The 22,434-nt window shown below is 35.3% G+C and overlaps 1 protein-coding gene across 3 annotated transcripts; it reads left to right on the forward strand.

Moving 5' to 3' along the window:
- Positions 1 to 3,440: 3,440 nt before the first annotated feature.
- On the forward strand, positions 3,441 to 21,168 carry LRIF1 (ligand dependent nuclear receptor interacting factor 1). Of its 3 annotated transcripts, none has more exons than XM_082668182.1 (4): positions 3,441 to 4,067; positions 14,850 to 16,359; positions 17,613 to 17,885; positions 18,689 to 21,168. In XM_082668182.1, exons 1-4 carry the CDS (start codon positions 4,000 to 4,002, stop codon positions 19,139 to 19,141), a joined length of 2,304 nt encoding a protein of 767 aa, XP_082524308.1. In that variant the 5' UTR covers positions 3,441 to 3,999; the 3' UTR covers positions 19,142 to 21,168. The 3 variants fall into 3 exon arrangements, with proteins under 3 accessions (XP_082524308.1, XP_082524307.1, XP_082524309.1); XM_082668181.1 differs by having other exon boundaries at positions 18,704 to 21,168; XM_082668183.1 differs by lacking the exon at positions 14,850 to 16,359 and having other exon boundaries at positions 18,704 to 21,168.
- Positions 21,169 to 22,434: the final 1,266 nt, after the last annotated feature.

A 22,434-nucleotide genomic window follows, 5' to 3' on the forward strand; every position in this document is an offset into this window, starting at 1 on the left:
TTTCATGCATTCTTGTCTGGTTGTTGTTGTCATTGCTTCAGGTAGGAGGGTAAATCCAGTCCCTGTTACTCTGTCTTGTCCAGAAGTGACTTTAAAAAGTTTTTGACTATTCTTGTAGTCAGTTCTGATATAACATGACATATACATTCCTAAAAATCACCACACTATGCAAAATTATGCAATAAAACCCCATTTTACTCAAGGGAAAATGAGGTTATGAGCACAACACCAAAAAATTCTGACATACTAAACAAAAGACAAGGACTAAATAAAAATGTAAGTACAGTTTTTAACATGTTAAATGACTAATAAATACATAAATACTATAGTAAACATGGCACTTTGCCTTGTGAAAAACCTGAAATTTACTTGTGGAAGGGCATGCTCTTCCTGCCAGCCTGCCCACCTCCCACTCCCAGCATGCTGTATGTGTGAGGAAGAGAACAAAAGAGATTTTTAAAAAGTGAAAATAATTGGAGATTAAAAAGAAAAATAACAAATCTGGACTGTTCCTTAACTTTCTTCTGAGTGGACAGACATTGATAATCCCAGGGCAATGTGGGAGAGAGACAACAGAAATAACTTAAACCTGTCTTTTCCCGACCTATTCTTTCCCTGTTTTCTGTGCTTGGACTGCAGCTACTTTCTTCCCTACACATTCATTTTAAGACAGGCTTCAGCTCCCTTAGGAGTTTTTAAAATTTCTCTTAGTTCTTAGAATATATGTTTCCCTTTTATAATTTAGAGAAAGGAACCAGTAGCCCATAGTAGTTCATCATCGTAGCAGGATTCAGCAAATGTTGTATTATAATTGTTATGTATAATACTTGCAAAGAAAAATCTCTGCTGTATTTATAGTTATTTAACCATTTCATCCTGTATTTTGCTTACTTGCATCTTTCCTCTTTTTTTGCTTGATTAATCTCACTAAAGGTCTCTCTCTATTATTGATTTTATCAAAGAATCAGCTTATGGCTTTGTTAATTTACTGCATTATTTTTGTTGTTATATACTTCACTTACTTATTCTTTTTTCCTTTGGTATTCTCTCTTGCTTTTTAAAATACTTCCAAATTGGATGCTTAACTCATGTGTGTTTAAACATTCTTATTTTATGACAAATGTGTTTAAATCACTTAATTTCCATTATGATTTCATCTTTAACCCAAGGGTAATTTAGTAATAGGTTATTCAGTTTCTAAATATGTCTTAAAGCTATTCTTAATTATCTGGATAGCTAATTTTAATCAATTTTTGGTTGGAAAACATAGTATATATAGAATTAATCCTTCAGCACTAGTAGAGCTTCCTTTGTAGCCTATCACATTATTTTTATACATATTTTATATGTGCTCAAAAATAATGTGAACTATCCAATAAGTGGATTATTTACCATCTGATGTCTCAACCTGGTTTACTGTATTGTTTAAAATTTTGATATCTATGCCTATCTTTTCTCTGCTTCAACTATTAATTTCTCAGAGATGTACGTGTGTAAAATAACCTTCTACATTTGTTGACTCATTAATCTATTCATTTCTGTCAGTTTTTGCTTAAATTTGTCACTCTTTTAGCTAACAAGAGCTATATTTTAATATGCTCTAATTTCTTTTTGGTCTCTCGTCCCTTTATCTCTGCTGTTATGCTATTCTCTGTGCATCAGTTTCTTCATCAGTAAAGCACTTAGAATAGTACTTGGCATGTAGTATTATGTGTTTGGCTAGTATAAAAATGGCTAGAGGTGGTCATTGAAACCACAGGCATGGTTGAAATCGCTTGAGGAGACAGGATAGTTTGAGAAAATAAGAGGATCAATCATCAAGATTTAAGGAACTCTTCTGTTTAATGGCCAAGTGAGGGATAAACCTTCAAAAGAAACTGAAAAAGAGTACATAAAAATGTAGGAGGAAACCCAAGAAAGTATATTACCAATGGCATCAAGAAGAATTAATTAACAGCGCTGCAGAATAAAGATTTGAACAAATCTTTATACTATTTGTGATAAATAGTATCAATTGAAACAGCTAAATGAGTGGTTTAATGAGTACAGTGGACACTCTGATGCATCTCCCAGACCTCCCTTGCAAAATGAAGGTCTTATTCTGCCAGTTACTGGAGTGCTGCCAGCAGACACGCCTCAGCTATCAGCCACCTTGAGGAATTACTTTGGCTAAGGAGATCATCCTTGCCTAAGGTCATGCATCCTTCCTTGGGAAATCCTGCATCCTACTGGGGAAAACTTCAGAAGTTCATCTTAAAAAAAAAAATCATCTTAATTTTAGAGCTCTGTGTGGGATAGTCTAAGGCCTTTGTTGAGACTGGGCGTCACAACCCAACGTCTCCCTCTGCCGAGTTTTGCTCCCTTTTCTTCCCTTCTACAGATACTGATCCCTAATAAACTTCAGGCACACCAAAGTCCATCTCAAGAGTCTGCTTCCCAGGGAACCCAATCTGTGACAATGAGTTTCATTTATTAGAAGTGCTGTTGGATATGAGGAGAAGCCAAACTGCAAAGTTAAGAAATGAATGGTGAGAAAATGTAACAAGCCAAGAATAGGCAACTCGTTCAAGTAGTTTTGCTTTCACAGATAGGATGATCAGAACCAAGACAGTATTAAGGGCTCACCACTCTGCCCCCTCTTTAGTATGGGAAATATTTGACTGAAAGATAAATGCCAGTTACACACACAGGATTCGACATCGCTAAAATTAACCTTTAACAAAGAATGAACAGTAGTTAAAAAGTATTACGTTCTGTATCAGAACATCAAGATCTTTCATCAGTACTAGCTGATTAAGGAGTTAGGAGAATGAGTACCCAGCATTTTTAAAAAACCAACTTGGCTACCATACATCAATCTCCTAAATTTGATCCAGTTTACATTTTTACTGCCTCTAGCTGATAAAACTGGATCTCCTAAACCACTCCTCCCACAACTTCCTTCTAGTCCCAGCTGAAGCCAGAGACTTAACCTGTTCCTCAGATAAGAGATTTTAACAGCGGGAATCAAGAGACTTCTGCAAAGTTTTTCTCTGGAGATCCAAATAAAGATGCCAAAAAGTAAGTCTATATGGGGAATTAAACTTTTAGAGAATCAAGTAGTTAACTATATGACAATAAGTAATTTCGAGCGAGAATTAATGGTGGGGTGGAGAGAGAGATTAGGTTAAATCTCGAGGCAAAGCTTCAAGAAAGGAAAAAAACCAAGAAACCCTCAGGAAGTAGCAATAATACAGGCGCTTGCCACAGGCAGGCGTCTAAAATTTTCTCACGCCAGGAGTGCATATGGCTTCAAAAGAGCGCTCCGATGTCTTTTAAAGCACTGGCGGCAGAGGAAACTTACACTAGCGGCGAATACAAAGGCAGAAACTTTGCGATTGACCCCGGAAACATTTTATTTTGCGTAGGTATCTGGAGAATTTTCTTTGGCGATTCGTTACTTGATCCGGAAGAAGAGACAGCAAACATCACCTGCGATTGGATCGCAGCATAAGGGCGGGGCGTTAGCGAGCCATTCACCTTGGCGACCGGATGTGGCGATACCGGAAGCTGCTAGGCTGAGCTTTGCTCTCGCTGGCGGCCTCGGTGGGCGGGGTCGGCCGAGCCCGTCTGGCTTGGTCTTCACCACTGACCCGGCACCGATAGGGGCGGCACCATTAAGGCCACGCCTCCCGCGCTGATTCCCGGTGACTCTGGAGCGATGTCCTAGGCGCTGAGGCGGAGACTCAGGGCTGTTTTCTCAGAGGTTAGGGACGGACCCGCCCCGTCAGCCTCTTCGATTCTTCCGGTTTCTGGTGGCTGCGCCGCCTCCATCCGAAGCCTGAGGATACGCCCTCTCGAGAGCCCGCCGTCGCTCTCCTTTCAGCTTCTAACCTCTCTGAGCTGCTACGGGGCAACTCCATCCCTACATTCTCTCTCTCTGGTTCTCGCCACTTGGAGGACCTCGGCCCCGACACTGCCCCCTTTCCTGGATGTACTGGTCCCTTCCACTCCTCTAAAATGTCCAATAACCTACAGAGGGTCTTCCTGAAACCTACAGAGGAAAAGTCAGGCAACGCCTCGCACTGGTAAGTACCGGTTTCGAATCTCCCTCGACATGGCCGCACCTCGCCCGTCTCTTAGCAGGATGTCGAGTCGGCCGTCGTTTCCTGACGTTCTGCAATTCAGATGCCTTTGATCCCGCTGGGTGAGCACTCCAGGGGAAGTTCGCGGCAGTTTGGCACTTAGAGCCCTTAGAGCACATCCCTGTCGGAAACGTAAAACCTCTTCAGAGCCTGACGCAGTCAGCCTCTGCCCTGGCTCCGCAGGACTCCAGCGTCTGAAGTTTCATAGGCTGACAGAGTAGATCTCCACGGGAGAGGAAAATCAACATGGCCGGCGCGCCTGTGTGAGCAAAATCTTCTGGAAGATTCTCGCGCACTCGCAGAAAAACACGCAGCAATCCGCGCGGATTAGCAAGTGCAGCTCAGGTGGCGCTGGACCTTCAGGGAAAATAGCTGTAATTTAAGAGAGTTAGTGAGAAGGAAAGGACATATTTTTGTGTAATTGATAAGAGTATATGAATATAGAAACCGAAAAATTGTTCTGGAATAAGGGAATCGATTTTTTTAAAATTTCGAATAATAGCTTTATTTGAAGATAAAGAAAAGTGAAGATAGAGAAATTATCATGTAAAGTTAATCCCTTCGAACAGCATATTCGAAGCAGGTGTAATGAGAATGTCGTCTCGAATTGGATGTTTATGTAGAGGAACTACATTTGTCAGGGGGAGATTCGAGTATTTCTTAGACACTTATTTGTAAATTTAGACAATAGTTTATCACTAACTCAGTGGTTTTTTTAAGCTCATATTAATCAAGAAGAAATAAAACTGGAACAAAATTGTTTGCTAAGGTAGAATATTTTAAGTTGTACTCTCCATGGTTTGTGGGTATATAATAAGCGGCGAGAAGAAAGTTAACGAGTCCCTGCAGAAGGAAAATGTGAAGAAGAAGGCATGGAAATGGAGATATAAAAATCATGGAAGAGCATTTATGATTGAAGAAAATCGGGCTCACTAGGTTTAATGCTAGCTTTGCTAGTTACTATTTGTGAGGCCAAGTGACCTGGTTTCCAGTCTGTAAATAAGAGCACCTAGAGGTATTTTAAGGATTAAAAGAATGAATATACTAAAATACTTAGTATAGGAAAAATAGAAAAGCATTATTTAAATGTTAGCTATTATTATTATCCTAAGGATACAACTTTACTTCTGTACAAATTTTAGCCCAGGAAGTAGGTAGTTACAAGTAGCTATAAAACCTAATTGTAATAAACACTTTAAAAAAGTATGCATAATATTCTAAAGAGAAATGGTCACCAAAAGTGTTGAGCTAAAACCATATGGAAGAACTGCCAAGAAAGAACCATTGTATTTCAGATCTTAACAAGAGCCAGCTTTTGTGCATGTATGTTTTTTGTTGGCTTATTTTTGGTGGAAGTTGAAGGGGAAGGCAGAGGTAGTGCCCTGTATAGATATGCAAAAATAGAATTAGTCTTTAATGATTGTTCATTTCTTCTATCTTGTTTTAGTACCTGGATATTTTATAACATCTGATTTACCCTAATTTAACACAATTTGTTTCAGGATTGCATTCTTTTTCAATATCAGAAATTAGACAGAGTAAGAACCTTACTTTTTGTGTATTGTGTAATTTAACTCTGTTATCTAGTTTCTACTTCTTTTGGCTATCTATATTTTTAAAACATTACAAGTTGAATTCTGTTTTAGTTACATTCATCAGTTATCTGGAGTTCATTAACTCATTGGTTTATGCATTATTTTTTATCATTTTTGAATGCATTTATTTCTTCAAATCCTCGATTTTAAATCACATACTTAAGACATTTACAAGATGCTTTTCTGAAACAATTTGACATTTACTTTGGTTATTGATTGCATATTTGATTCTATTCTTTTTTATAAGCAACAATCTGCATGATGTCCAAATATACTTTTGCAAATAGTTGGATTAATGTCATCTCTTTAGTTTATTGGAAGCTTCATTTTCTTATATTTCTTATATTTTCTTATATTTTGATGGTATAAAATCATTTTTTTCATAAGTTTAGAATGACTATATGATTTTATTATTTTCTGTAGGTACTTGAATTTTTCTTGAGTTACTTCTTTCCTGCTGTAAAGTTTTTCAGTAATGTGATACAGAATGTTTATTGTTTAAAAAGTATCTCTTCATCAGTGCATAAAATGTAAAACCCAAATTTAATCTTATAATACAAAGGAAAAATCTGGAAGATATTTGTGACAGTAAACATTAAGTTTATTTAGATTTGGACTTCATATGCAAAGAGCAAAGCAGGAGTCAGAATGGTACAGTAGAGTTACAAAGACCTTGGTAGAGTTACAGAAACAAGGTAGAGTTACAGAGACCTAGGTTCATATGCTGCGTCACCACTTATTATCTGTATCGTTCAAACATTTGGTTAAAAAACGTTCACTGAGTGCCTGCTATGTGACAGACTGTGCTAAATTGAGAGGCTGACTAAAGAGTAGGATATGGGCCATGCCCATGAAAAACCTTAAGTCTGGAGGTGGATATGATGTAATACACTTTTTAATAGTGTTATGTACAGGATGATGCTGTGAGGGCATACAGAAAGGGAATTGTAGGAAAGGTTTCTGGAGTGGCTGAGTTGGGGAATGGAAGTATCAGCTATCCAATTAAAGATGAATGCAGGCTATGCCAGGAAGAGGGAATTGATTAAAAAAAAACAGCAGTATGACTTATTACTAGTAATAAGTGGGATAAATAGAGAGCTCTTAAGGGTTTGCTGAGAAGATTAGACTTCATCTGTTGGAGAGCCTTCAGAGGATTTTAAGAAAAGAACTGTCATGGTCAGGTGTCGTTTTAGGTAACTGATGGCAGTGTGGATTTGGGGGTGAGGGGTCAGGCATATAAGGATTCTATTTCAGTTGTCCTTTCAGATATTCAGAGAGCCTGCACTAGCTAATGTAGAGCAAGGGTTGGATTCAAAGAAATATAGAAAGGAAAATAGGCAGACCTTGTCAGTGAACTGGCATGAAGAAAAGTGGATCAATTATGATGCCAATTTTCTGGGTAGATATTGGTAAATTAATTGAGGTTAGGAACACACCAAGAAAGCAATCAGTGAGATATTTGAATCTGAAACTCAGGCAGGGTCAGAGCTGAAAATAGAGAGTGATAGACCGTTGGCTTCTATCTGCCTTTGACCTTTTGTTCTTAAATAGGGAGCTAAAATGGGTGTCCTCAGCAGGGGGCTTGGTTTGGTTAGACAGATAATGTTTCATTGTCAGTTCAGTGTGCATTTAGTTTTGTACAGTGTAAGTGTTATTATCTTAGCTTTTGTGATTTGTGTGTGTGTGTGTGTGTACGTGTACGTGTACGAGAGGCAGAGAGAGACACACATACCATAAGGCTAACTGAAATCTATTTCTCATTAATCTCTCAGTTTATTCATGAATTTTTGGGACCCTGTTATATTAGGGTTATGCTAAAGTAAATACAAGAAAATGCATGGGATTGCCCAAGAAAGCATGTCTCTGAATAAGTTATTTAATATTACTAAATCTTCATTTTCTCAACTATAAAATAGGAATGGCAATACCTACCTTGTTGGACTGTTCATTAGGGTTAGAGTTAATGACAACTGTTTACAATAACATATCTATTATGTATATAATATTATATGGTAAATATTATCATATATATTATTACATTATGTACTTGTGTATGTTATGTATGTACATAATGTTGAATCAGAGAGAGTAAGATGGAAGAAAGTCTCTTAGCAGTTGAAAATTTTGCAAAATTATCTACGAAATGTTCAGTAACCTGCAAAATTTTTATCATTCCATATCTAATCTGTAAATGCTTCACTCAAAATTAGAATAGTCAAAAATGTCAGAAGTTATATAATAAGTATGTTTAATATATCTTTTATTAAATTTCTCACATTTTCAAAAGATTATCTGATTCATTTACTTGTTCTTGAACACCAATTATATATTTTTGTGGAAGATGATATCTAGCTTATATTGGGAGCTTATTAGAGTCCCAACCAGTTATAGCAAACCTTTACAAATGAAGAAAGATTCAAAGAGGTTAAGTAAATTTACCAAAGTCAATCAACTAATAATTGGAAGAGCCAGGATTAGAAGCCCAGAATCTTTCTAATGTATTCCTGTGTTCTCTTTTAAAGCCTTAAACTGTATTAGTTTTCCAGTGTAGTTTCTCAGTTCACATCCTAGTTGGTTTAAAGTAATTAGCATGTTGATTACTCTTCTTTTTAAGTGACCTAACCAGAGCATGGGATGCAAAGTCCGGTTTTAGTTTTAGTTCTAACCTTAACTAACAGAATATGATCTTTAAGAAAACAGAATCTTTATAGGGTTTTAGTATGTTAAGTGGAAGATCTCTTCTATAACTGAAAAATATATATATTGATTGAAGAAGTATGAATTTCACCCTGATTCATCACTTCTTTCCTTAGCATTCTGCATTTCAGTTTAATTTTTAGAACTCATTCCATTTGTTACTAGGAAATCACAGACTTTTTTAAAATCAGAGTTTGTAGGATTCAATTCAGCCAATATTGTCTACAGTGTGCCAGTTGCTCTATTAGGTGTAGAGAATATAGATATGAATAGAATAACCTACCCTTAAGGAATTTATGGTCTCTGGTAGATTGTATGAATCTCTACTGATATACTGACATAGAAGAAACTGTATTTTCCTTCCCTTTTTTGGAGGGGAAATGAAGAAGAGAGGAAAAATCCATGATTAGATTTGAAGAGTTTGTGCAATATAAATGTTTTTATAAAGCGGAAATATAGGGGCCATATAATAAAGTATGTGAATGAAGTATCAGAATTCTGTGTGATTTGTTTAACTAATATGCCAATTAAAATGTGTTTGCCCCATGCAAATAATTAATTATAAAAGCGTGTGTTCTGCTCTGTTGAAGCTTCTAATGTGTTAACCAGGTGTTACTGACAAATGAAGTACATAAACTAAATGAGACTAAACATTAAAGGTATTGAGACATTTCAATATATTTGAAATATTTGAAAGAGCTGCCTTATTTTTTATATAATTTTTTGAGGGCCTACTGTGCCTGGTATTGGAAGAACAGTTACAAAATAAATGATATAGTCTCTGACCATAATGGGTTTCAAGCTCACTGAGGAAAAAAATACTAATTTTTTAAAATTAACTAATAGATCAAAGGCCTTATAGAAGGCATTATGTAACTCCTAGCATTAGTGGCACCAATGAGAGTGCTTTAGGGATTCCAACTTGGAAGAAATTAATATGAGTTTGAGTGACTAGCAGATATTTCGTGGAGAAGATGGATTGATCCTCAGTTTATAACTATGTTTTAAATTGTTAGAGAAGAAAAAAAAACCCTTAAAGAATGCTTAGAGTAAATAATGTACATAAGACAATCCAGAATAGTAGAGACCTTTCTGGTAGGACCAGAGATTTTATGCTGAGATGTTCTAGGTGGTACTATTGTAGAGATTGGTTGGGGCTAGATTGTAGATGATTTTCATGTCAGGCTGAATTGGCAATGATGAATTACTGAAACTTTGAGCAAGGAGGTAACAGGATGAAAACAATGATTTAGTCTGCCAGAGATACATAATGATAATGGCCACAGTCAGAAAAATGAGTTTAAAAGTTAGAGCCAAACACAGGAATGAGATAATGAGGACTAGATACAAGGTGATGCAGGTCTGATGTAGCAAGTAGAAGTGGCAAAGGTGAAGAAAGAGAATATGAGTAAGAGCTGTAAAAAAGAAAAAAAAAACTTTATGGACTTGGTGATTCATTCAGTATACATTTATTGAATGTTTATCCTTTGTAAGCATCTATACAAAGTACTATGGGTGAATTAAAGGTGAATAAAGAGGGTGGTAAAGATAGAGATTACGAGGTGATTTAAGACCTAAGTGACCTGGAAAACAGTAGTGCTGACACATGACTGGATGGTAAGATAGAGTAGTAGTTTTCAGTACAGAGTAATTTTAACTTTAAAGTAATGGTATTAAAAGTGAAAATGTTTGGTCAGACATCACAAATATGGAATTGAGGTCAATATTAGGGGATAGAATAAAAGGATATAACGTGAGAGTCATCATTGCAGAAGAGATAGTTGAAGGTAATAGTTGAAGCTTTGAACTATTACCTTGGTGCACTCTTTAAGGAAGAATGCCTTTTTTAAATTTTATTTTTTTATTGAAGTATGGTTGATTTACAAAGGAAGAATGTGTTAAAGAAGAAACAGGGTCAAGAACTGTACTTAGGGGAGAAGTCATAGTTGGATACTTAAAATGCAGAAAATGAATAAGAAAGGGAACATTAAGAAAGACAAGAAATATTGTACACAATGGAAATCGTAGTAGAAAGTGGTTCAAGATGGAGGGATAATTAACTACCAGTGCTAATTTCAGCAGAGAGCACCTAGGGAATGAGTATAGAGTAAAGCCAGATTTAACTGTGTGGACATATTTCATAATCTTTGAGAATAAGGTGTCATAGAATAATGGGAAAGAAAATAGATTGCAGAAGACAGTGGGCTTCAAGACAACTTTTTGGTATATCAGTGACAGAAAGTTGGTAGATGGTCCTAATTATGGTTCATTAATACCATCTACCAACTTTCTGTCACTGAACTTGGCACCCACATCCCAATCTTCTCTCTAATCCTACATAACTTTAGCATCTGTGTGGATAACCTCTTTGTCACCTGGTCTTTCAGTACAAAGATCTTTTTCCTCAGTGTTTTCTCCATTCTATCACCAGCTATCCACTTCTGTAGTTCTTGTTATCAGATGAAATTGCTGCATCTACAAAATTCTTGATTTAGGCATCCTGCTTTCCAAACACCAGTTCCTATATTTTAGCTTAGTTGTTTAAGTATTCCCACTCTGACTGTTCTTTATCTGGCCCTCAGTCCATTCCCTTTATTTTCTCCCTATACATTAGCCTTTTATGTTCTCATTTCCTTCCCATCTAGTATAGTTTCTATATTTCATCATTTGGTAATTTTTTTCAGTACCCTAAAATCTTTTGCTCCTCTTTGATTTTTGTTATACCCTTCTGAAGCCACCCCAATCTTGGATGAACTCAGTGATTTACTTTCTCTGCCTATACCTGGTGAAACAGGGAGACTCTCATGAGCACAGGTTGGTATTACTATGAATTCATGATCATTACCTATCTCCCTGGGCCATCAACCCTGCCTGATGACTGATATTTTCTGAGGTCAGCTTATTTTTTCACAAAGACTGTTTCAAATCTTTTTGATTATCCTCAAATCTCTCCCTGTTTTTGCTCTTCTTAGCAATTGATGTCATATCCTTATTTCATAGTGCAAGTAAAAGCCACTAGATCAGAATTACCTCAACCTTCTAACACCAAAGCTTTAAATTTACCTGCAAATGCACCTAACCTCTCTTCCAGTTCCAATGAAAGGACATACTTCTCCAGCTCTCTTTAAGGTTCAGTCCCTTCAGCTGTCTTATGGTCTCAATTTCCTACCTCCTTTTCAAACTTTACATTATTAATTACCCCTCTTTCTCCTTTATTACCAGTCTCTTCCTTTCGTTGACTCACATGAGCATTTATGCTCTAGTTCACCTAACATTAAAAAAAAAAAGAAAAAAAGAAAAGATCTTTTCTTTGACCCCATTTAATTTCCAGCTGCTTTCCAGTTTTTCTCTTCCTCTTACAGTCAAAGTTCATAAAAGAGTTGTCTATCCTTTTTGTCTTCATATTCACTCCTACCAACTTCTTTCCTCACCAAACTGCTCTTTTAAAGCCATCAATGATCCTCATGCCCTTAATTCCAGTATACATTTTAAACCTGCATCCTACTTGGCCTCTCAGAAACTTTCAATAGAATTGCCCAATTTTTTTGAAACTCTCTCTTCCTTTGGCTTCCATTGCATCAGAATCTCTTGATTTTCTTTCTACCACTCAAAGAAAGTGGGAAGCTGATGAAATGTTTTAAGCTGGGAAGGGCTGGCGTTAGAGTGCTGAGTAATTTTAAAAGGAGATGGTAGACTGAAGAAAAGACCAGTTATGAAGCTACCATAATAGACCAAGCCAGAGATGGACTAGAGTGGGAACAATTGATTTGTAAACGATTGAATAGGTCAAGAGAAATTTAGGAGTTAATATCAACAGGATTTTGTGATAGGTTGAATACAGATGGTAAGAAAGTTGGAATTACTTGTTCAGATTTAGGCATCTAAGATAGTTCGGATGCCATTTACTGAAGGAAGAACACTGGAAAAGACCATGTTGAATTTTAGGTGCATTTGAGATTCTGAATGGAAATGTCAAGAGGGAAGTTGGACATATAAGCCTGAATCTCAAAGGAGCTAAGATATAACTATTTGAATTGTTGATATATAAATGGTAGTTTAGTTGAAATCATGCATATAGAATAAATCATCTGGGGGAAAGCTTACAGAGTAAGAAGAGAATAATTTACTCTAAGCTTTGGTGAATTCCAACATTTTAAGGTTGATTCAAGCAGAATGAGTTGGCAAAGAAGACTGAGGAGTCACTACAGGGATAGAAGTATGTCATATCTAGGAAACCTTGGGAAGAAAATGTTTAAAGAAAAGGAGTGAGCATTTTTGTACTCTTCCAAGTACATCATTTATCTCAATAAAAATTGCCTATTTACATGTCCATGTACCCAGCATTTTAAGTTCTTTTAGGGATTGTGGGTTGAACTAGTTTAGAGGCTAGCAAACATTTTCTGTAAAGGACCAGACAGTAAATGTTTAGGCTTTATAGGCCATGTGATCTTTGCTGCAACTACTTAACTCTGTTGTTGCAGCAGAAAGCAGCCATGTACAATACATAAAAAATGTGTGTGACTGTGTACTAATAAAACTTTATTTATGGATACAGAGTTTTGAAACTCATAATTTTCATATATCACAAAATGTTATTTTTGTGATTTTTTTAAATTAAAATATAAAGACCATTCTTAGCTTGTGTACTATACAAAAACAGGGAGAGGACCAGACTTGGCCCCAGGCTGTAGCTTACTGAGCTACATAACTGAGTCTGGTGCCTAAACCATAACAGACACTCAGTAAATTTTGGTTTAATAAATTAAGTTCTGATCCAGTTTATATTTGCTTTTTGGGGGATAGGGAGGAGGTGAAGGTGAGTTTTCTTCTTCAACCTGTCAAAGCAAGAATTCATACTTTTCTTTATGTTTATACTTCTTTAGAGATTAACTTTTAATTTATTGAAAGTAAATATAACATTTTGAAGTGCTATCAAAGGGCCAGAAAACTTTTAAATATTTATAAGTATATAATTATGTTATTTGGGGTTGCAAAAAGGTAAAACTAAATCCAGTGCTTCCTAAGATGCATAGAATTTTTGGCTTTGATTTGTATTAATACCTGAAGCTTTAAAAACACCTATAGGCAGAAAAACACACCTTTACACTACTGAGAATTCTAATTATTATTATTTTTCATTCTTAAATTTTTTTCATTTAATCTTAGCCATGTAAGGCCATATTGGGTCTATAGGACATGGACTCTGTACCCATATTGCTGGAATTTAGTATGAGAGACAATATGTAGACCAGTGGAAAAAATCCATTAATATATGATGACAACTTATGATATGTACCATGAAGGAAACTAACAGATGTAATATTATTACCTGTGAAGGAAGAGCAAGGGTAGTTAAGGTGGCCAGAGAATGTATCCTCTGGGAAGTATCATTTATGTTGAGAGTTGAGTATATGGGTGGGTGAAGAATAAGTAGCATGTGTGACTACCCTGAGTCCCATGAGGGTTTAGTATTTTCCAAGAACTGAAGGATGGTTTCAGGATAACTTGAGGTGTCTGCATTTAAGTAATCTACAAATAATTGATTGTACAAACAGATACAGATTAGTATTGGATTTTTTTTAAAAAATCAGATAATCTGTGCTAAGTAATAGCTGATAACTTTTAATAGAATCAAAATAGGCTAAGTTAAAAAAATTATTGACTTCCAGTGTATTCCACATTCACTGAAAACCATTCAGCTGAAATGATGTTGCTATTATAAATATGGGTTGACTGACAATTGGAACTAATATGAGTAATTGCCATACTAAGAGCTATTTAACACCAAACATCAAACATGCTGGAACAATAAATCAAAGAAGAAACTAGTTCCTACATGAGTAACTCAGTTTAGTCTCCAGAAATGTGGCAAACTAAGGTATCATCTTAAGAGATGCCTTAAGCAAAAGAATGGCTGACAGTAGAACTTGTCATTATCAGTGGGAAGAATACAGAACAGATTGGGTAGGGGGAGAAAAAAGTGAGGGAAATAGAATAAGCATAAATGGAGGTAAAATAAGAATCCTGGTCAATAATAGTAAAGGAGAAGGACTAGAGGAAAGAATTTAAGGAAAAGAAGGAAGGATGCTAATAGTTTAAGAGGAGCATATTCTAGTAGCTGAAATTTTATACAGGGTAAAACTTAGAAAAGTCTACTTTTAGGAATAAATGCTAATATCTTATACCCATTGCCTAATCATGTGAGGAGATCTATATCAAAGCTGACCATACCTTTGATTATCTCTTCTACTTCTTCAAACTCTTTCTTTTGCAGTATTTCACTTTGAAAACTCAAAGTGACAAATTACATACTTATGTTATTATATTTTATAAATTTTTATTTTTAAAACATAGTGTTTGCAAATACTTGTTTTTAAATAAAATGTATATACCATGTAGTATGTTGTATTTATTTACTCGATGTTCTTTTAAGTGTTTCAGGCTGCATGTACCAAGTAGTTCAGACGATTGGCTCGGATGGAAAAAATCTTCTGCAATTACTTCCAATTCCTAATTCCTCTGGAAATCTTATACCACTAGTTCAATCTACAGTCATGTCTGATGCTTTGAAAGGGAATACAGGAAATCCAGTTCAAGTTACTTTTCAGACTCAGATTTCCAGCTCCTCCACAAGTGCATCAGTTCAATTGCCCATTTTTCAGCCAGCCAGTTCTTCAAACTATTTTCTTACAAGAACAGTAGACACAGCAGAAAAAGTTAGAGTTACTTCTGTGGGAACTGAAAATTTTACCTCATCAGTTTCTAAAGTTCAGAGGCATGGTGTGAAAATTGATGGACTCACCATGCAAACGTTTGCTGTTTCTCCCTCCTCAACACAAAATGATTCATCTTATATTTTAGTAAATACCCAGAGTCTTCCAATGACTGTGAAGTCTCCGGTTTTGCCTTCTGGGCATCATTTACAGATTCCAGCCCATGCTGAAGTGAAATCTGTACCAGCGTCTTCATTGCCTCCTTCAGTTCAGCAAAAGATACTTGCAACTGCAACCACAAGTACCTCAGGAACAGTTGAGGCCTCCCAAATACCAACTGTTATTTATGTATCTCCTGTAAATACAGTGAAAAATGTAGTTACCAAGAACTTTCAAAACATTTACCCAAAACCTGTTACAGAAATAGCAAAGCCAATGATACTAAACACCACACAGATTCCAATGAATGTTGCTAAAGAGACACAATTAAAAGGTGGTCAGCATTCTCAAGCTGCTCCAGTGAAATGGATTTTTCAAGAGAATCTACAGCCTTGCACTCCATCTCTTGTTCCTGTTAAATCTTCAAATAATGTGGCTTCAAAGATTTTAAAAACTTTTGTAGATAGGAAAAGTTTGGGAGATAATACTGTAAATTTGCCACCATTGAGTACCATCAGTCCTAGTGGGACACAATCCAAAAGTATGCCTATTAAAGATAATGCTTTGGTTATGTTTAATGGGAAAGTCTATCTATTGGCTAAAAAGGGGACAGATGTTTTGCCATCACAAATTGACCAAGAGAATTCTGTTTCTCCTGATATTCCACCAAGAAAAGATACATCACAGATAGTAAGTTCAAGTCCAGTCACAGAAATATCCAGAGAGGTTGTAAGTATTGTTTTGGCTAAAAGTAAATCTTCCCAGATGGAGACAAAATCACTTTCAAATACCCAGCTTGCTTCCATGGCCAATCTAAGGGCAGAGAAGAATAAGAAAGTGGAGAAACCATCTCTTTCTACCCCAAACCCACATAGTATGAACCAATCCATTAACTACTTAAAGCACAGTAAGACTTTATTCTCAAAGCCAGACTTTCCAGATGGATTTAGTACAGGACAAAATTCCCCCAGAAAAGGAAATATCATCCACAGCATAGAGAAAATAAGTTCCTCTGTTGATGCAACAACTGTTACTTCACAACAGTGTGTTTTCAGAGACCAAGAACCAAAGGTAATTTTCCCATGTTAGGGTGTTCTTTTTATCTATGTATATAGAAAATTTTTCTTTCTTAATTCTCAAAGTTAGTTATCTATGATACCTCTCTTTCCCTCCTCTCCCATCCTCCTCTTCATCACACACATACCATACGCACATGAATGCTTAATTAAGTCAAAGCTTTCATCTGAAGGAAATGTTTGAGGAGTGTAATAGAGAGAGCTGAAGCAGTATTTTTCTCTAGAATCATTTGGCATGCCAAGTCTTCAAAGCAAAATTAAACAAACAAATCACAGAGCAACAAGATTTAGAAGAGTTGGAGAAGGATAATGTGAATTCAAAGCTTAGTAAAATTTTGTGTGTGTGTGTGTGTATATATATATGTATATACATATATATATACACACACACATACTTATCTTTGTACACATAAATACATATACATGCATACATATATACTTAAGAGCTTACTTTTAGTATATGAAGAGATTAATATTATGCACAGAGCAGTGCTGGGATTTGTTTGTTTGTTTTGTGGTGGTAGGGAGATATCTGGCAAGTTTTTTAGGTAGACGGTAGAAGGGGCAGGACATGGCTAATTAATACCTTTCAGTCATTTGTGGAAGAAGAATTTATCAACATCTTGATTGGGTTGTTTGGTTGTTTTTTGTGTTTTTAGTATACAAGTCTCCTGTTCCTCTTTTTAGTCCTTCTTTCTGAATCATTCAATTACTCAACATATCCACATAGTTATCCTTCTGTTCTACTTAAGATATGTACATGTGTAATCACTAAATATTTGTACCCACATTTTCCTTCTTAGAGGTCTACTTAATAATGTTCAGTATTTCTCCCCTTCAGTACAGAATTCAATGAACTCCAGAGATGTAAGGAGGTAAATTCTGATTAAGTACAAATTGATTAAAGCTATAAGAGTTTTCCAAAAGATGACAATTTCCAACATGATGTTATATTGATTATTTTTAACTTGTCATTAGTCTGTATTCTCATTTCATTTGTTTGAGAATTAACTACCTGTTACTTTCCTAGTACAAGAAAGTAAAATTGTAGGAGAACATTTTGGTTTTGCTCAGTTAAGTTCAGCTTTTCAAGTGTGGGTGGTAAGGCAAGAGTAATACAATCCAATCATTTAGGACTTTAAAGCATAGCATTTTAAGTAAGATGAGGTAATCACTTAGTTGCTAGTCTGATAAAATAGCTTAAGTAATTGGCAGTATTGTTTGTGTGTTTTCTTTTCCTATTTCCAGATCCAGAATGAGATGGCATCAACATTAGAAAAAGTTACTCAAGAAAGAAATGACAAGAACAATTCCCAAGGAAGAAGCAATAAGGCATCATATCTGAACAATGATGCTGAACTTAGAAAGATATTTGGTCTCACTAAAGATTTGAGCGTGTGCCTTACTCGGATTCCTCACCATTTGGGCTCTGGAGGAGGTTTTGATTCCTTTAGCTGTTTGGTGAAAAGTGATACTTACAAAGAGACAGAGTTTATAGTGAAGGAGGAAGGGAGAAAACAGGTAATAGATTTTAAAGTGTCCTTTGTAGGTACTCCAAAGATATATGAATGTATTAATTTTCTTGATTTTTTTTAGTCTTGTGCATTAATATGAATGATAGTTGTTACCAAATTTGCATGTATATGTATTATATTAAAACAATGTTAAGAAGAACCATATATGCACAGGTAAAAATGCATCCCCAGTTAATTAAAAATGTTGCTTTAGGGAATTCCCTACCAATCTAGTGGTTAGGACTCCGAGCTCTCACTGCTGAGGGTCCCAGTTCAATTCCTGGTCAGGGAACTAAGATCCCACAAGCCACAAGGCATGGCCAAAAAAAATAAAAAAGGAAAAGAAAAGAAAAGAAATGACAGAAATGCAGGGAAAATATAAGCATGCAGATACTCACTGAAGTATTACTTTAATTTAAACATCTTAAGAAATCTACACAATAATGATGAAAATAAAATCCCTATAACTTTGCTTACTGTCATTCTACTTATAAATATTTCATTATTGTATAATATCCTGAACTTCAGATCTGAAACCGGTCAACCTTTCCCAGTGATAATCTTCCCTATGTGCCTACTCTGCAGAGGAGAAAATAAATAAATAAATTCTGTTTCTTATGCTCTTCACATATGGTTGTTAGGTTTTCATAGTAGATCAATATAGCTTCTAATATTTGACTTAAGCAGGAATATGTGAATTATATTTTGTTGAGTTGAATTTAATGGCTAAATATTTGTATCTGCAAACTTTGTTAAATTCGAGAGCACACTATTCAGCAATAATATTTTGTTTTTCTTTTGGAATCTTACTCAACATTGCAACAGGGTTTTGGTAAGAAAAGAAAAGCAAAAACCAATAAGAAGATGGATCACACAAAGAAGAGAAGAACTGAGAGTGTTTATAACACAACTGTAAATGGAGGAACTAATGTCACCAGTTCCCAACTCGTTAGCAGTATTTTACCAACTTCAAATGTATCACACCATAACATTCTCAGAGGCTGCAACAAAACCAGGGAAGAAAAGAGATCTGAGGTAGAACACTCTACCCATGGGAATGAAGAGAAAGGCACACTGAGTTCAAATACAGCTTTTGAGCAAAGCCATTCCTTCAGTAAAAACTATACTGAAGATATTTTCCCCATGACACCACCAGAGTTAGAAGAAACCATTAGAGATGAAAAAATAAGAAGACTTAAGCAGGTGCTGAGAGAAAAAGAAGCAGCTCTTGAAGAAATGCGTATGAAGATGAGCCAAAAATAATGAAATGTTGCTATATGTAAAGACCAGTGAAATAGCTGTGTTTTTTCATATACTTTTGCATTAAGTTAATTATAGATGCATTCTGAAAGTGTCTTTGAATATTAAACTTGTCTTTTCATCAGTTGATTATCAAATTTTATTTAAGGAATACAGAAAAGGTTGATTATATGACTTTTGTGAATAATCTCATGGGGTATCTGAATCTTTGTCTAGATACCTCTTTTTGGAAGGAAAAATTTTCTATTTTTCTATTACTTTAACTTGAATTCCCCAAGTTTGAATATTTGTTATTGTTTGTACATTTAGCTAAATTGCTCAGATGTTATTCCAACAATAGGTAATTATTGTGTACTTTTTAAATTATACAATCCAACAGAGGAAATCAGCTCTAAACTTAGCTTTTCCAATGGGCTTGTATATCTATATGTCTCTTTACCCATAAATGATACATTCTCACCATTGTTGTAAGATTTTTTTTAATTTCATGAAAGAAAATGTATTATAGCAGCATTATTTAAAAATTCAAACATTTCTCAAGAGTGAGGGACATTTGTTTTATAACCTTTACAAAGTAGTTTCATATAATACAAAATGGGTTTTAGAATTCAGGCTATATAGTGTATTGTTTGCTTAAAGTGATATGTTATTATTCCTAGGCAAATGCTTCCTTTTTTTGTGTGGGGGGGGGAATTTGTACATATGTGACTTGGATTGTGTGAAAAGTAAATATGAACATGGCCACATTTAATACTTTTTAAAGTGGTAAAGTGTAGTTTTTCATAATAGAGGCAGACATTTTCCTATCTGGTTATCTTTGATTTAGCAAGTTGGAGAATGGTGTAGAGATGGGGATTAAGGGGGAGGAAAGGGTTATTTTTTTAAAAAAATGATTAACAAATTCCTGGAATAGTGTTGGTCAAATAAAACCTGGACATTGGCAACAAAATAGAAAACAATAAGTCAGAAAATACTGAGAAGGAGTAGAACAAATGCAAACTGAGCATCAGCTAGATTCTCTTGCCTTTTTGGGTTTTTGTAACAGCTTTATTAAGACAATTTGTATATCATAAAGTTCACCCTTTTGAAGTGTACAACTCAGTGGTGGTTATATTCACAGAGTTGTGCAACCATCAACATGATCTAATTAGAACATTTTCATTACCTCCAAAAAACCTCATACCCATTAGCAGTCACTCCCCAGACCCTCCTTCCCCCAGCCGTTGGCAACCACCAACACTTTCTGTCTCTATAAATTTGCCTGTTTGGGATATTCATATGCATGGAATGAATCATTCAATATATGTCCCTTTGTGACTGGTTTCTTTCACTTAGCTTAATGTTTTCAAGTTTCATCTGTGTTGTGGCATGTATTAGTATGTAATTCTTTAATTGCTGAGTAATATTCCACTGTATGGATATAACACACTTTATCATTCATTTGTCTATGGACATTTTGGTTGTGTACACATTTGGCTACTAGGATGTTATGTTGCTGTGTTGCTCTGAACGTTTGGGTACATGTTTTGGTGTGGACATAATGTTTTCAAATCTCTTGGGTATATACCTAGGAGTGTAATTGCTGGTCATACCCTAACTCATTGAGGAACTGCCAAACTATTCCAGGCAGATTTTTCTCCCCCTACTCCACCAAAATGGATCTTGTTAACGACACCAGTGACTTCCATGTTGCTAGATGCAGTGGTCAATTGTCAGTCTTAATTTATCTATCAGTGGGAATATAATTTCATGAATTATTACCTCCTTTGAAAAAATTTTAAACATTTTATAAAAGAACCAGTACATGTCCATTGTGGGAAAATTGAAAATACAAACTAAAATATTAAAAATTCACTTTCCCATCAAGCTAAAACATTAAATTTGGGGGCTAGGAGATACATAGTTAAAGGCTATCAGTAAATAGATATTATTTGAAGTCATAGGTCTGGAAAACTTCACTTAGGGAAACAGTATAAACAGAGAAGTTAAAATGGTGGGCTCATGTCAGACTACATTTAAAGGTTGGAAAAAGGGCAATCTCAAATGAATTTTGAGGATTGGAAGATTATTGAATGAATTGTATTTACAAATCCTTGAATAGTGCTTGACACATAGCAATGTATCAATGTTTGTTAAATAAAATAAATTCAACTAAAATCATCCTAATAGACATGTTGCATCCATTTTCATTTCATTTCATTTTCTTACCTTCTCCTTTTGATGTTTTCTGCTTCTTTTACTATTAAGGCTTTGCTGCTCATGGAATCATCAAGCACCACATTTCTTCTGATAATAAATTCCATGGTATGGAAATGTGGCTTGAATTCTTTATAGCAAAATTCTCAAAATTTGTTTATACTGATGGTCTCAAACTCCTACTTCTCACTCTGAAATTCTCTCAAATTAGGGTTTTGTCTTGACCACTCCACTAAACCTGTTTTTCTCAAGGTGTTCAACAATCAACATATTGCTAAATCTAATGGTCAGTTCTTAGTCTTTATCTTATTTGACCTGTCAGTAGCATTTGACACTTTTTATAAGTCTGTCATTGAAATTTGTTCTTCACTTTGCTACCAAGACACCATATTCTTGATTTCCTACTACCTTATTGGTTGCTCCTTAGTCCCTGGTTGATTCCTTCCCTTCTCCATGATTCATAATATTGGAGTTACATACAGCTCAGTCCTTGTATGTCTTTTATTTTATACCTATATTCAGTCATGATGGTCTCACCTAGTTCTCATGGATCAAATTACCATCCATATTCAGGAACTCTCTTCTGAACTTCAACATCGTGTATCCAACCACCTTCTTGACATTTCTATTTAGAAGTCCAGTGGGCATCTCAAAATTAACACAGGCCAAACCTACGTTCTAATTATCCACACCCACAATTTGCCTCAACCAAGATCTTCTTTATCTCAGTTAATGACAAATTCAGGCTTCCACTTGTTCAAGTGTACACACTTGGAGTAAACCTCGATTTTTCTTTTTCTCATGCCCTAGTCTGTTAGGAAATTTTCTCCATTTACCTGGAATCTGATCATTATTTACCACCTCTACTGTGACAACCTTGCATTATCTCTCATTTGGATTATTGAAAGCACCAACTGTCTCCCTGCTTCCATCAGTGTCCTCCGACAACCTTTATTTATCACGATAGCCAAGTAATTTTGTTAAATGTATAAGTAATGAGGGGGAAAGGAAAAAAAACAGAATAGAAAAATGGGAAAACTATATGAACAATTTATGATAAAATATATAATAATGACCTTCAAACATGAAAAATATTCAAA

This window comes from Grampus griseus (genome assembly GCF_964374135.1).
Source record: "Grampus griseus genome assembly, chromosome: 1".
NCBI classification, from domain to species: domain Eukaryota; kingdom Metazoa; phylum Chordata; class Mammalia; order Artiodactyla; family Delphinidae; genus Grampus; species Grampus griseus.